The sequence below is a fragment of the Microtus ochrogaster genome, chromosome 2, assembly GCF_000317375.1.
Source record: "Microtus ochrogaster isolate Prairie Vole_2 chromosome 2, MicOch1.0, whole genome shotgun sequence".
Classification (NCBI taxonomy): Eukaryota; Metazoa; Chordata; class Mammalia; order Rodentia; family Cricetidae; genus Microtus; species Microtus ochrogaster.
In genome coordinates, this window is record NC_022010.1 from 12,579,383 (window position 1) to 12,590,986 (window position 11,604).

Below are 11,604 nucleotides of genomic sequence, written 5' to 3' on the forward strand. Positions count from 1 at the left end.
CCCCATCTCTGCCTCTCAGACATGAAACCGTGTCTCTTCCTTGTCTGTTTCTGAGAGGCCCAGACAATGTGGAGGCAGAGCTTGTGGCTTCCGCATGCCTTTTGAGTCTTTGTCTCCTATGAGTAGCTTGTCCTCACTCTGTCTTTAAAATGGAGGCTCATGTGACTTCTCATCCCAGGAAGATGACACTATGAAGTCCAGCTGGGGCACACCGTGCTCTAGGAACCTCCATGTTCTCTAGCTCTCATAACACAGAGAGATGTATTCCTACATGACGTCAGCTATAACGTGACCCCTTCCCCAAAGGAGAGCTCTGCCCACAGGGTGGATGCCATGCCCGGTTTCCTGGACTTACTCAGGAACACACAGACCAGGCCAGTTAGGGGCACTTCCTGGAAATGACAGCCTTCAAGAGAGAGGCAGAGCTGTGGCAGACACAGCCCATCTGAGCAGAGTGAGGTGCAGCCTAGCCAGAGACACTTGGAAACCAGGGTGGGGACCGGGAATGTGTGAGAAAGGCCATGGCTGGTTTTTTTAATTGGTTTGGGTGACAGCGGTGAGGGTGGTGGGAAAGGACTGGGTCAAGCTTGTCATGGAACACTCTACAAGGTAGGTCGGCAGGACGCAAGGGCGCGGGTTGTGCTGAGAAGCCCTGAAGCAGCCGCTAGAGCTGGGGTGTCTCTCCGGTGGCCTGCCCTTCTGTAGAACACCCGTGGTGATGGCTGAAGCAGAGTGCTCCACTCAGTGGCAATGCGCTCACTCTGTCAGCTGGGTGCACGGGGTGCCGGCGTGAGCGGAGAAAGCCACTCGTGGCTTGTGTAGGACTACATGTCCCTCATCCTCGGCAGCTGGTCCAGGGATCTGAGGCCATGCCAGATGAAGCTAAGATGGCCAACAAAGAAGCCTCACTCCATTGGTATAGATTCTCCAGGGAGCTCTGGGGACCCGCCTGTCACCTCCATCAGAACCTCTTGAATTCCCAGCCCACACCCTTCCTGGGCACTTTCTCTCTGCTCCTTGTGGGGACTGTGATAACAAGGTAAATGGACAAAAGGAGAAAAGTATCCCCAATAGTCCTGGGCTCGGGACCAAGATTCTCTATTCCTGCCCACGGAGGAAGTGGGGTGTCTGCAGGAGGCCAGGCAGTACATGAGTCTGGCTGGCGGGAATGGGATTCAAATTGACTCCAGGTAAGGGTGCTGCAGATTTTCCCCCATTTTGCAGCGTAAAAAAAGTTAGCTGCAAACTGGGCGTGGTGGCGCAGGCTTTAATCCCAACACTTAGGAGGCAGAGGCAGGCGGATCTCTGTGAGTTCAAGGTCAGCCCAAAATTCAGGATGGCCAGGGCTACATGGTAAAACCCTATCTCAAAAATAAATAAATAAATAAATAAATAAATAAATAAATAGGTACCTCCAGGCACAGGGCACTTTCCAATTATTGCCAACCTTAGCACCCTGGGGGCAGGTGCCACTGCAGGGCCACTACAGGGTCTTCCCTTCCTGGTACTGCAAGGCCGGGTGAAAGGCCCAACACAAAGCACCCTAGGGCAGGGCAACTGGGAACATGACCTTTGGGTGGAGAGCCCCAAGGGCTGGGATAGGAACTATCCAGACCTGGCACCTCTCCCCATCGCCAGGTCCCCTGGGGACCACAGGACAGGTAATCTGCTGAGGGTAAACTTGGGGTGTAGGGCTTCTCCAAGCTCCCCACATTTTAAGCTGGAAGCCTGGGGACCCCTATATTCTCAAACAGATGAGAGCCGTCAGTGTGGAAAGCCAGTTAGGACTTGTGACCCTAGATTGTTGATAGGGCCCTTGCCTAGCCAGAGGCCAGGCTGGCACATACAGAGACCATGGATCCTCTCTGTCCCCCAGGAGCAGGGGAGCCAGGGTCCTTCAGAGAGCAGTGCTAGTGGGAGAAAAGGTGGGGTTCCCCTCCCCCACCCCAGGGCACCTCAGAAACTGAAGGCAAACTGGCTGTGTATGTTTTATTAAGATAAGTCACCAACAACTTAGGTCGTTCATTAACCACAAGGCACCTCTGATAAGCTATATAGACGGGAATCTATCAGCCATTTGAGTTCTGTTTGCCCCACGAAGGGTGTCCCTTCCCTCCACTGAGCCACCACAGGGACAGCGGGCAGGTTTCCAGCTACTAGACACTTGAGGCCAAAGGGACATCTTTACCTCTGTGGACTTAAAATGGGGGATCATTTTAGCCTGGGCACCATGGGCCAGCCCCAGTTTGTTTGGCAAAATCAAGACTCTCTTTCCCAACACCATAGATGGCAAGGGTGAGCCTGGTACTCAGAAATCATGCTGTCATGGTAGGATCAGTCCTGGGTGAGAATGAAGGCCAGCAGGAGCTGACACACTTCCTTCCTCTCGAGTCCACAGCATGGCTCAGAACCTCCACCAGAGCCAGCCACAGGCAGGTGTTGGCGATGTCCCATCATTAGCCTTGAAGCCTCCCTGGGCACCCGCCAGAAAGCTAGTTGGGAATGTGTCTTGTAAGGACACTTGGAACTGCCCTGGAGGGTAGTACCCTGCATAGCGAAGGATGTGGTCTTTGCCAATTCAGCCCAAGGGAAGCCAGCTCAGCCCTCTGCACCTAGGGTTCTCGGTGGGGATGAGCACGTTTGAATGGCCTGTTTTGGAAACGCTCCTCTTTGAGAAGGAGGTTGGGAGTTGGGCCACTACTGAGGCTGGGTCCTGTGTTCTGTGGTACACAGGGCTGTCCCTGCCTCAAGGGCACACCAGGACATGCTTGGCCCTGCTCCCGAAGCCATACAGCCTGGCAGCTATAAAAGGTAATGAAAGATGCATTCAGACTCCTCCAGGCTGGAGCTGAGGCACAGTCAGCCCAGCTTGTGGTGGGGACAGGCTGCCAGAAGCAGCTTCATGCTCGCTGGTCCAGACCACAGGGCCCAGGTTTCAGGCCGAGCCCCCATCCATCTGTCCATCTTTCCAGGACCTCTCCCAGACTCCGTTCCTCTGCCACCAACCCTGGGCTCCTCAAAGTACTTCGAGGCTGTGGGAACTGGGCACGGCCTCCCCACACCATTGCAGCTGCAGGCTGGAGGAGAACCAGTGTCGTGGCTGGCCGAGGCTGCAGTGCAGTGTGGTGCGGAAAGAGCTGCGGGCCAGCTTGGGGAAGATGATTGCCGTGCTTCCGAACCGCAGGGCACGTGGGCGAGGCTCCAGGGTCAGCTGGCTGCGGTAGCTGCGCCACGTGCAGTTGGGTGCCGCCACTATGGTCTCACTGTAGGCTGTGACTGTAGGCACCGGAGCGTAGAAGATCTTGTCGCGGAAGTACCTCTCTGAGGCGTAGGTGACCTCAGAGTTGCAGCTGGGGAGGACAGTAGGTAACGAAGGTGGTTAGCCTACCACCCTCAGTGGGCTAGCCTTACACAGAACCCTCTTTTTGACCTTGACTGTGAAGGGTCAAAGTCCCAGCTGGACCCTAAATTGGGGGTTGGAGGGAGACTAAAAAGGACACGATTGGGATGATGGATGCTGTTTAGGCAGTGGCTTTGTGGCCCTGGATTGTCACCATGGAGGGATATCTATGTTGGAGTATTTGGGGGGCAGAGGCTAACTATGGGAAAGGTCACATGGGAAAAGAAAGCAGGTGCCTCCTGTAGTCTACTCCCGACTTTGTTATGTTGGAAGGCCTATGAAGGTTCCCACAGCCCTGGCTGGTGGGTGATGCCACCATTCAGAGGGACCAGTCAGTGATCCAAGAAGGCCTGGGGGGGGGGGCGTGGCAGCACCAGAAGGTAAGAGTTGTTGAGCCCCAAACTGGCTGCTCTGCCTTCACAGGCAGGACCCCTTCACCAGCTCATCAGGGTCCCTTAGAGAGGACCAACCCACCTGCCTCTTGGCCAACTCACCGGATTTCATGCGCAGGTTCGGGGTCCACCTTGATGCTCTCTCCAAAGAATACAGGCAGCAGACGGGGCCTCATCTCCTGGGCTGGGGGACTTTGGAAGAGGGAAGTGGCCTATGTGAAGAAATGGAGGGTCATGATTTATACACTACCCCAAGTACTGAGAACAGGGGGTCAGACGGAAAGACATCCCCACATCCCTGTCTGCATGACCCCATGAGGGTGGGGCATGACACCTAGGTGGGATAGATAGCTCCTGGGTCAGGTGGACGTACCCGGCTCCCAGGGGACCCCAGGCAACCTCAGTATCGAGTGACTTCAGCACTGACCCCGTCACAAACTCCCAGATGAGGTGTTTATGGGAATAATACCAGAGAGGCTGTTTGTAGCTTGGCGTCCCCCACACGTACAAGGTAAGTTTGCCGAGCAACTGTCATGCCCTGGGCACAGCACGGGGTCCTATGTGACTGCTGAGGAGGGAGAACATGCACCCAGGCTAAGGCTGAAGAACTAAGCATTCAGTTCAGAGAGGTGGGTGTATTCTACACGGTACAGAGCATTGCAGAGCCTAAAACACCAAGTGAGCCTGCTACCACGGGACCATTGCCCCTGCTTGATTCACCTGGAATCAAAAAATAAAACCAACAACAAAAAATCAGCCAATGGACTGGGGCACTAGCTCAGGCATTAGAGGCTGCGTGAGACCTTGTGTTCCATCTCCAGAACCCCATAAATGGGTGGCGCACCTGTAACCCAGCACTCAGAAGATGGCGTCATGAGGTTCAAGAGTTAAAGGCCAACCTCAGGTGCACAGAGAGAACCTAGAGACAGATGGAAAAAGAGGGGACCCAACACTGCTACCTGGGCAGCCCCATTTCAGTCAGACTTCCCACGTGACTCGGTCAATCGAACATAAAGCCCAGTTCAAATGGAGGAGGTGGAGGGGGGGTGCTCTGCTCCCCGTTCAAATGGAGGAGGGGAGTACAGCTCTCCAAAGGGCCCCACTGGAAAAACAGCTCAGCTGCCCCCAGGGAGTGCAGGCACTGAGAGAGAGAACAGAGCCCAGATGTCCACTGGGGACACGGCAGCTGGGCACAACATACCCAAGGGGTCTACCAAGGGTTCTAGGGCTGGAAGGGAAGGGAACTGGGTGACAGCCACTAGCCACCCCCTGTAGATTTCTGCAGTCAAAACCCCGACTAAGGGTTGTTTTGAGAATGTCTCACCTTCCAGCTGGCCTGCAGAGCCCACGGGAAAAACCCAGCTGTGTTAGGTGGAAGACTGTCCCCCCTAGAAGCTGGGTTATAGCCCCATGGTGACTATGGAGGTGGGGGGCTCTAGCACCCTTGGGGCATGCATGGTGGGCAGGTATCCTGAGATTTTATATGCACTGTGGTCTTCACACCACAGTATCTGCCTCAGTAGGCTTCCTGGAGCACAGAAAACCCCAGAAAGGTGGCCTTCCAGGGATCAGGGCCCTGTTCTCTTCTAAAGAGATTGTCCAAGACGCTGCAGGTTGGCTCAGTAGTTAAGAGCACATACTGTTGTTTCTGGAGGGGACCCAGATCCCAGCATCCACATGGTGGTTCACAAACAGTGCCCCCTACTGGTCTCTGTGAGCACTGGACATGTACATGGCGCACATAAACATACAAGGTAAATCTGAGTCTTCCCATTACAGCTTGCAGGGCTTCAGTGTGCACCTGTGACCTGAACTGTGAAACTGTGTGTAGAACCTACACTTGGGCTGAAGGCTGGCCAGTCCCTTAGGTTTCAGCGTCCTCTGGCAGCTCTGGGACACAGGATAGATGGAAAGGAAGGCTGAGGGCAGAGGTCAATCCTCCCCATACCATCTTCTACCAACTCCAACGTGCCCCCCCACTTGCTGGCCATGACCCCAGCCTTGCTTTCCCAGGGCAGCTGGCTAACTACTGGTCATCTGGGCAGAGACCAAGGCTGAAGTTTTGAGAATAATGGTCACTGACTGCCCAGCCCATGTAAACATGGCTGACTGGAGGTGTAGCGACATGGGAAAGACTTGGCGCCCTGGGAAAACCCAAAGCCACAGGGAGCGCGATACTGCGCTGTGGCAGAGAGCTATGTACAATACAGAGACAGCCCCACGTGACAGTGTGCTGGCCTAGGTGAACAAGACCCTGGGTACAGCAGCCACGGGGCCAAAATAGCACCATGGCCCATGGAAATCATTAGACCAATAAACACCCATCAGTGAGGAAGGGGAACGCCCCACTAGCTGCTGCTGGAGGGACCAGACAGCCAGGACCTCCATGGCTATGCCACTCCCCACACACACAGTGCCACGTGGATACTTTACAAGGGGTTACATGGGTTTCTGCAAGACACCTTCGGCAGCTTCTCGTTTGTTTTGAACTAAGTCTCACTCGGTTGACCAAGCCTGGAACGCCCAGCAATCCTCCTGTCTCATCCTTCCAAGCCCTAATTGTCATTAGCTGTGTGTCAAATATGTTTGCGACCAGGAGCTCCAGTGATGGGCTTGGGTTGACTCTAACCTTGGCCCAGGAGGAAAGGAAGCTAAGAGGCCATAGCAGCCCAAGTTCCTGTCCTCCCCGCAGGAGACCAGGTCAGTTGATGGCCGGTGGGGGGTGGAGCTTTTCCTCCCTCCAGTCTGCCACACTAGGCAGAAAATGCCACCTGCTTAGGAGAAGTCAGGAGACCCCCAAGGGGCCCTGAAGCCTCAGGGCCTAATTTAGGCTGCAGATAACCGAAGCACAATACCACAGATTACCCTAGCCAAGGGTTCCCAGCAGAAGCCACAGATTGTCACTAGACTGATGGATTACCACTGGAAGCCAGGAATGAACTTCACCGTCTTCACCAGTCAGAGAGCGCCCTCCTTAGGCCTTGTCTGGTAGTGTGGCCTGCATAGTTTAAACCACCTGTTTGTGCACCTTCCCAGCCAGTCCTATCTGTGGTGCTTTTCCCAGAAGGTGGCTGCTGTGGGTTCCCTTGACACCTGTCAGGGTGTGTCCCGTCTGCTCTTCACACTCCAGGTGAGACTCTTCCAGGCAGGTGCCCCAACCGTGGGGGCTGGGCTCTGGAGAGAGGTGAAGGACAGCTGGGTGGAAGGAGCCCCAGCAGATCTGCCTGCCTCCCCTACTGCCTCTGCAAACAGACTCCGCCCACTCACCTCCCATACTGGCTCCCTTCCACAAGAGCCCGCACACACACCTCACCTAGACCATGGCTCTGTTGAGCCCTGCCCCCTTTGCCTATCGATCCATTGTCCGTCTGTCCACCCATCTCCATTCCCGATTTCCCTTCAATCTGTCCATCTGTCCGTTGTCCACCCATCCTTCCTGACTCCAGGCACCAGCCCCCTCACCTCACACCAGCCTTCACAGAAATGAAAGGGCAGAGGCCCTAAGAGTGACACCCGTATCATGTCCTGCCCGCTCTACTTGGACTAGAGCCCAGATCTGCACCCACCTGGGAGGAGGAAGCCCGCCCCTCTGGATAGTCCAGAGTGACGTCAGAAGCACAGTCTACCCAGCACTACTGAACCTAGACTTCCTCATGAATCAACCAGGAGAGACTGAGGAGGTGGAGTCTCCCAGGCAGCGACTCCCCACGCCACCTCTTGTCACCTCCTGTCATTCAGCAGTGAGTCTGACCTCCACATGGGGGGGAGGGGGTTTCTAAGCAAACACCTAACACTCAGAGAGGCCCCCTGGTCAGATCCTGAAAAACACTTGCAGTCCTCTGAGGGCAATAAAACCAGACGGGGGGGCGGGAGAGGGTGTTTAGGGGGTAGTGGCCCAAACTCCTTGTCAGTGCTGGGAGCCTGTCTGTCCTCAGCCAGGGGGACCTGGCTCCCTGAATACCTGCCCCACGCACCACAGTTGTGATGGAATTCAGGGAGTGGGGGCACCCGATGTTATCACCTGGTGCAGAAGTCCAGCTTGGAGCCCAGAGTGGCAGAGCTAGGGTCAATCTGTTTTCATCTAGCCCTGTCTGGATGGCTGAGCATTTCTGGGGTGAAGGTAGCAGCCAAGCAGCCCCCATTCCAGGCAATGCCTCTTGTTCTCCAGGAGCCACCTGGGAGGGCATACCCCCAACACACACACACAAGGCCACTTCTGTATCCCTCGCCCCCAACTTTTCAGTCACATCCCTGCCTGAGGTTTCTAATCCGGGGTCCGGGGCTCATGGAACTGAAAAGACACAAACCTATTTTAAAAAACCAGAGCATCAGTTTCCAGCCTCAGCTAACAGGGCTGGAGCTAGACCTCTCTTGGTCTCCACGTTCTGCCACAGGACATTGGTACAGGCCACCCCCTTAGACTAAGATCCATCTCAGCCCTGGATGATTAGAATCCGCTCCCTGGTTCGCTCTGGTTTTCTGAGGCACCATTCCTGACCTGCCTGTCTGTGGTAGTCACCCCACACGGCTGCCTTCTCTCCCAGCACTGTGCCGCACACCGAAGGCAGTGGCTGCCCCCCCCCACTAGAATGACAGCTCTTCACCATGACACTAAGGCTGGGAGGAGCCGGGGATGTGACCTCCTTTCCATAGCCTCTTCCTCGCACAACTGAAACTAGGGCCGCAAGTCATGGGCAGCCTTCTTTTATCCCACACAGCAGATCAATCAATTGATTGGCAATTGTCAGCCTGCCTAGACCTGAGCCTAGGAGTTGCCCAAGCAGGGGAACAGGGTGGCCATTAAACCATATAGTACAGAAGGAAGGGGATCTCAAGGAGATGGGCATCCTGGTGGGTGGTGACTGGTAGATGGACGGATGGGCGGGGCCACAACTGGGGCCCCAAACCTGAGGCAAGGTTGCCAGGGCTACAACTTCCTCTCGCTATGAAAAGCAGCACCTCGACCCTGTAGCTACACATTTTGTTTTTCTGTTTAAAAAGGTAAAAGCCGTTAATTTGCCTTGCAGTGAAAACCAGGGCAGGTTTACATGCACACTGGAACCAGGTTGTTCTGGGCAGCTTTGGGCAACTTCCTAACCATTTTCTGTGCCTCAGCTTCCTCCAGAAAATGGAGACCAGAGGCATGTAAGCACTCACTGGCCGACTGCAAGGATTAAACACGTTGGTGGGGAGAGCCATCCCTGAGGAAAATGACATCCACACACCAGGTGTCCTTCATTATCTGGGCTCCAGCGGCCCCGGGTCTCCCTGCCCAGGCAAAGTCACAGAGCATGGCAGTACAGCTCCGTAGCTGGCACCTACTTAGCCAGCAAAGGAAATAGTAACAGCTGCAGAGCCCGGCTAACGAGCCCGGCTTGCTGTTCTCACAGCGCCTATGGCTGGCCCAGAAGGCATGGGAAGCATCCAGAGCTCCGTGCAGAAGGAGGTTTCTGGGTCACCCAGAATTGGAGCGACATCTTCCCGCTCCCTTCTTTCTGATCTCCCTCAGAATATGCCCTGGAATTCCTTCCCCACCACGCAGCCCACACCAGGTAACCCACAGCTGCGGGAACACTGTTGGCCTGTCTCCAAGGTTCCTGAGAACAGCATTGCTCACTAGTATTTGCTTTGAAAGACCTTGACTCCCCCCCCAAAGAGAGATGCAAATTCAATTCAAGATAAGCTTCCAACTTCCCTGCATGCTTGAGTCACTTGGGGAGAGTTAAATAAAAGTTTAGATACCCAAACTGTGCCCTGGACTAGGTCAGTGCCTGGAGGGGGAAGCAGGCTGGGCATTGATTGTTTAAAGAGCCTCAAATGCTCCCTGTGCTCCGCACACCTTGGCAGGAAAGGTCTTAGCACACCCAGTGGAGACCATCAAGCCACAGACATAGTCATGCCACTGTGTTCAGCCGTCCTTTCTTCAAGTTGCTCCTTCTGCCCCAACCCCAGAGCAATCCAGGCAAAGCGGGTCCAGCAGCCCCTAAAGTCGCAGCTCCGAGAACACTTCCACTTCTACAACCCACGAGACAAAGTCCCTGAAGGCTTTCAGGCAGAGCTAGCTGCGTTTTCAAAAATGTCTCCATTTAGCAGCCCTGGGATGGGTCAACAGGGCAGGAGGCAGCGGCAGTGGCAGCGGGGGCGGCAGCAGCACAGATAGGACCTACGGACAGAGGGCCACAACAGGCCCCTTTGCAGATGGTAGACTTTGGGGGTACCAGGACATTACTCAGTACTTAGCCCACCAGCACCCACCCTGAAACTCCCAGCCTACAGGTCCTGGTGAGTCCGGTGCAACTCCAGTCCGCCTCAGGAGGGAGGAGACCATGTTGGCTTTTGCATGGCCCTCCCATTGCCGGGTCCCCACGTCTTACCGCTGGCGCCTCATTGGGTCCTGGGGGTTCGGTGGTGGCACGGGCTTCCAGGGTGCCCGGCGACAGGGCGTAGAAGGGCGGGCTAGGACTGGGACTGGGGGGCAGTCCCGAGTCGGGACTGTCCAGCAAGCCGTCGCGGCTCTGCTCCCGCGTGTCCCCCATGGCCTGCAGATGCAGGTGACCCACCATGACTGGCGGGCGCAGAGTGTGGGCCCCAGCAGCTCGGGTCCCCGCCACCACTGGACCGGAGGGGAGACAAGGAGGCTACGGCCTGCGGCTCCAGCTAAGACCCGCTCCCGAGGCAACCGCCTCCAGACGCCAGCTGAGCCTCCTTTCCCAGGCGCCGCCCCCTCCCCGCCCTCCTCCTGCTGTGCCTCTTGCTCCCGCCCCGGCCACCCACCCGGTCAGGGCAGGGTGAGGACTGCAAGGTCCCCCAGCCTGCAGAAGGCACCACCATCCCACCCTGGTGGTGTTAAATGCTGACTTGAGTCCACAGCCAACTCAGCAAGAACGCTGAGCCACCCGCGCGAGGCCAATGCAGGTTCCCTCACCTGGCCTGGGTCTCCAAGAAAAAGCACCTTCAGCAACCGGCAGGGGGCAGTGGGGGAGGGGGACACTTACAGAGGGGGCCGTATACTCAAAGGACCCAGGATCAAGATCTGCCCCAGGGACCACCTGAGTCCTCTATGTATGTGTCTGGGTAAGGAAGCCCGGGGCCACTTGGGGCCAGGTAATGAAGGACACCTGGTATGTAGATGGCTGTACCCGGCCCTTCTCCCCACCACTGTGTTTAATTCTCCAAGTCCGCCTGTGAAAGCATGCTTGCCTTTGATCTCCATTTTCTGGAGAAAGTGGAGGCACGGAGATGGTTAGGAAGCTGGGGGGTGGGGAAGTGTGTGTGTGTGTGTGTGTGTGTGTGTACTTCCAGAAGCCCCCAACACCTGCTTTTGCCAGGTTTCTCTAAAACCCTATTCTCAGCCTTCCTAATGCTGACTCTTTAATACAGTTCCTCATGTGGAAATTGTTTTCATTGCTACTTTATAACTTTAATTTTGCTACTGTTATGAATCATAATGTAAACACTTGAACTTTAGGTGACCCCTGTGAAAGGGTCATTTGACCCCTTCCCCCCAGGGTCTTGACCCACAGGCTGAGAACCACTGCTCTAAACAGTCTTATTCAGGGACAGAACTCTGCCCACCCTCTCCCGCTTTATCTCCCACAGGAGCTGAACCCACGGCTCCCGTTCTGCCTTTCTGGCCTTGCATCTGGACACAGGATCCCAGATACCTGCAGATTACTGGGTAGGCTGGCACACAGCATAGGGGGCAAGCGACCCGGGCAAGTACATCTCCGACACATCTGCTGTCCGGAGGGAGAGACCCCAACTTCAGAGTGGCCCCTGGAGGTTTGTCCTCCAAGTCCTCTGGCCTGTAGG

The 11,604-nt window shown here is 55.7% G+C and overlaps 1 protein-coding gene across 1 annotated transcript; it reads right to left on the reverse strand.

Annotated features, from left to right (window-relative positions):
• Nucleotides 1–1,985: 1,985 nt before the first annotated feature.
• On the reverse strand, nt 1,986–10,476 carry LOC101991689 (refilin-A). The gene is made up of 3 exons (XM_005344364.2): nt 10,167–10,476; nt 3,895–4,004; nt 1,986–3,350 (listed from the first exon to the last, which is right to left on the reverse strand). The coding sequence occupies exons 1-3, from the start codon at nt 10,353–10,355 to the stop codon at nt 3,017–3,019; spliced, it is 633 nt and encodes a 210-aa protein (XP_005344421.1). The 5' UTR covers nt 10,356–10,476; the 3' UTR covers nt 1,986–3,016.
• Between the last annotated feature and the right edge of the window lie 1,128 nt (nt 10,477–11,604).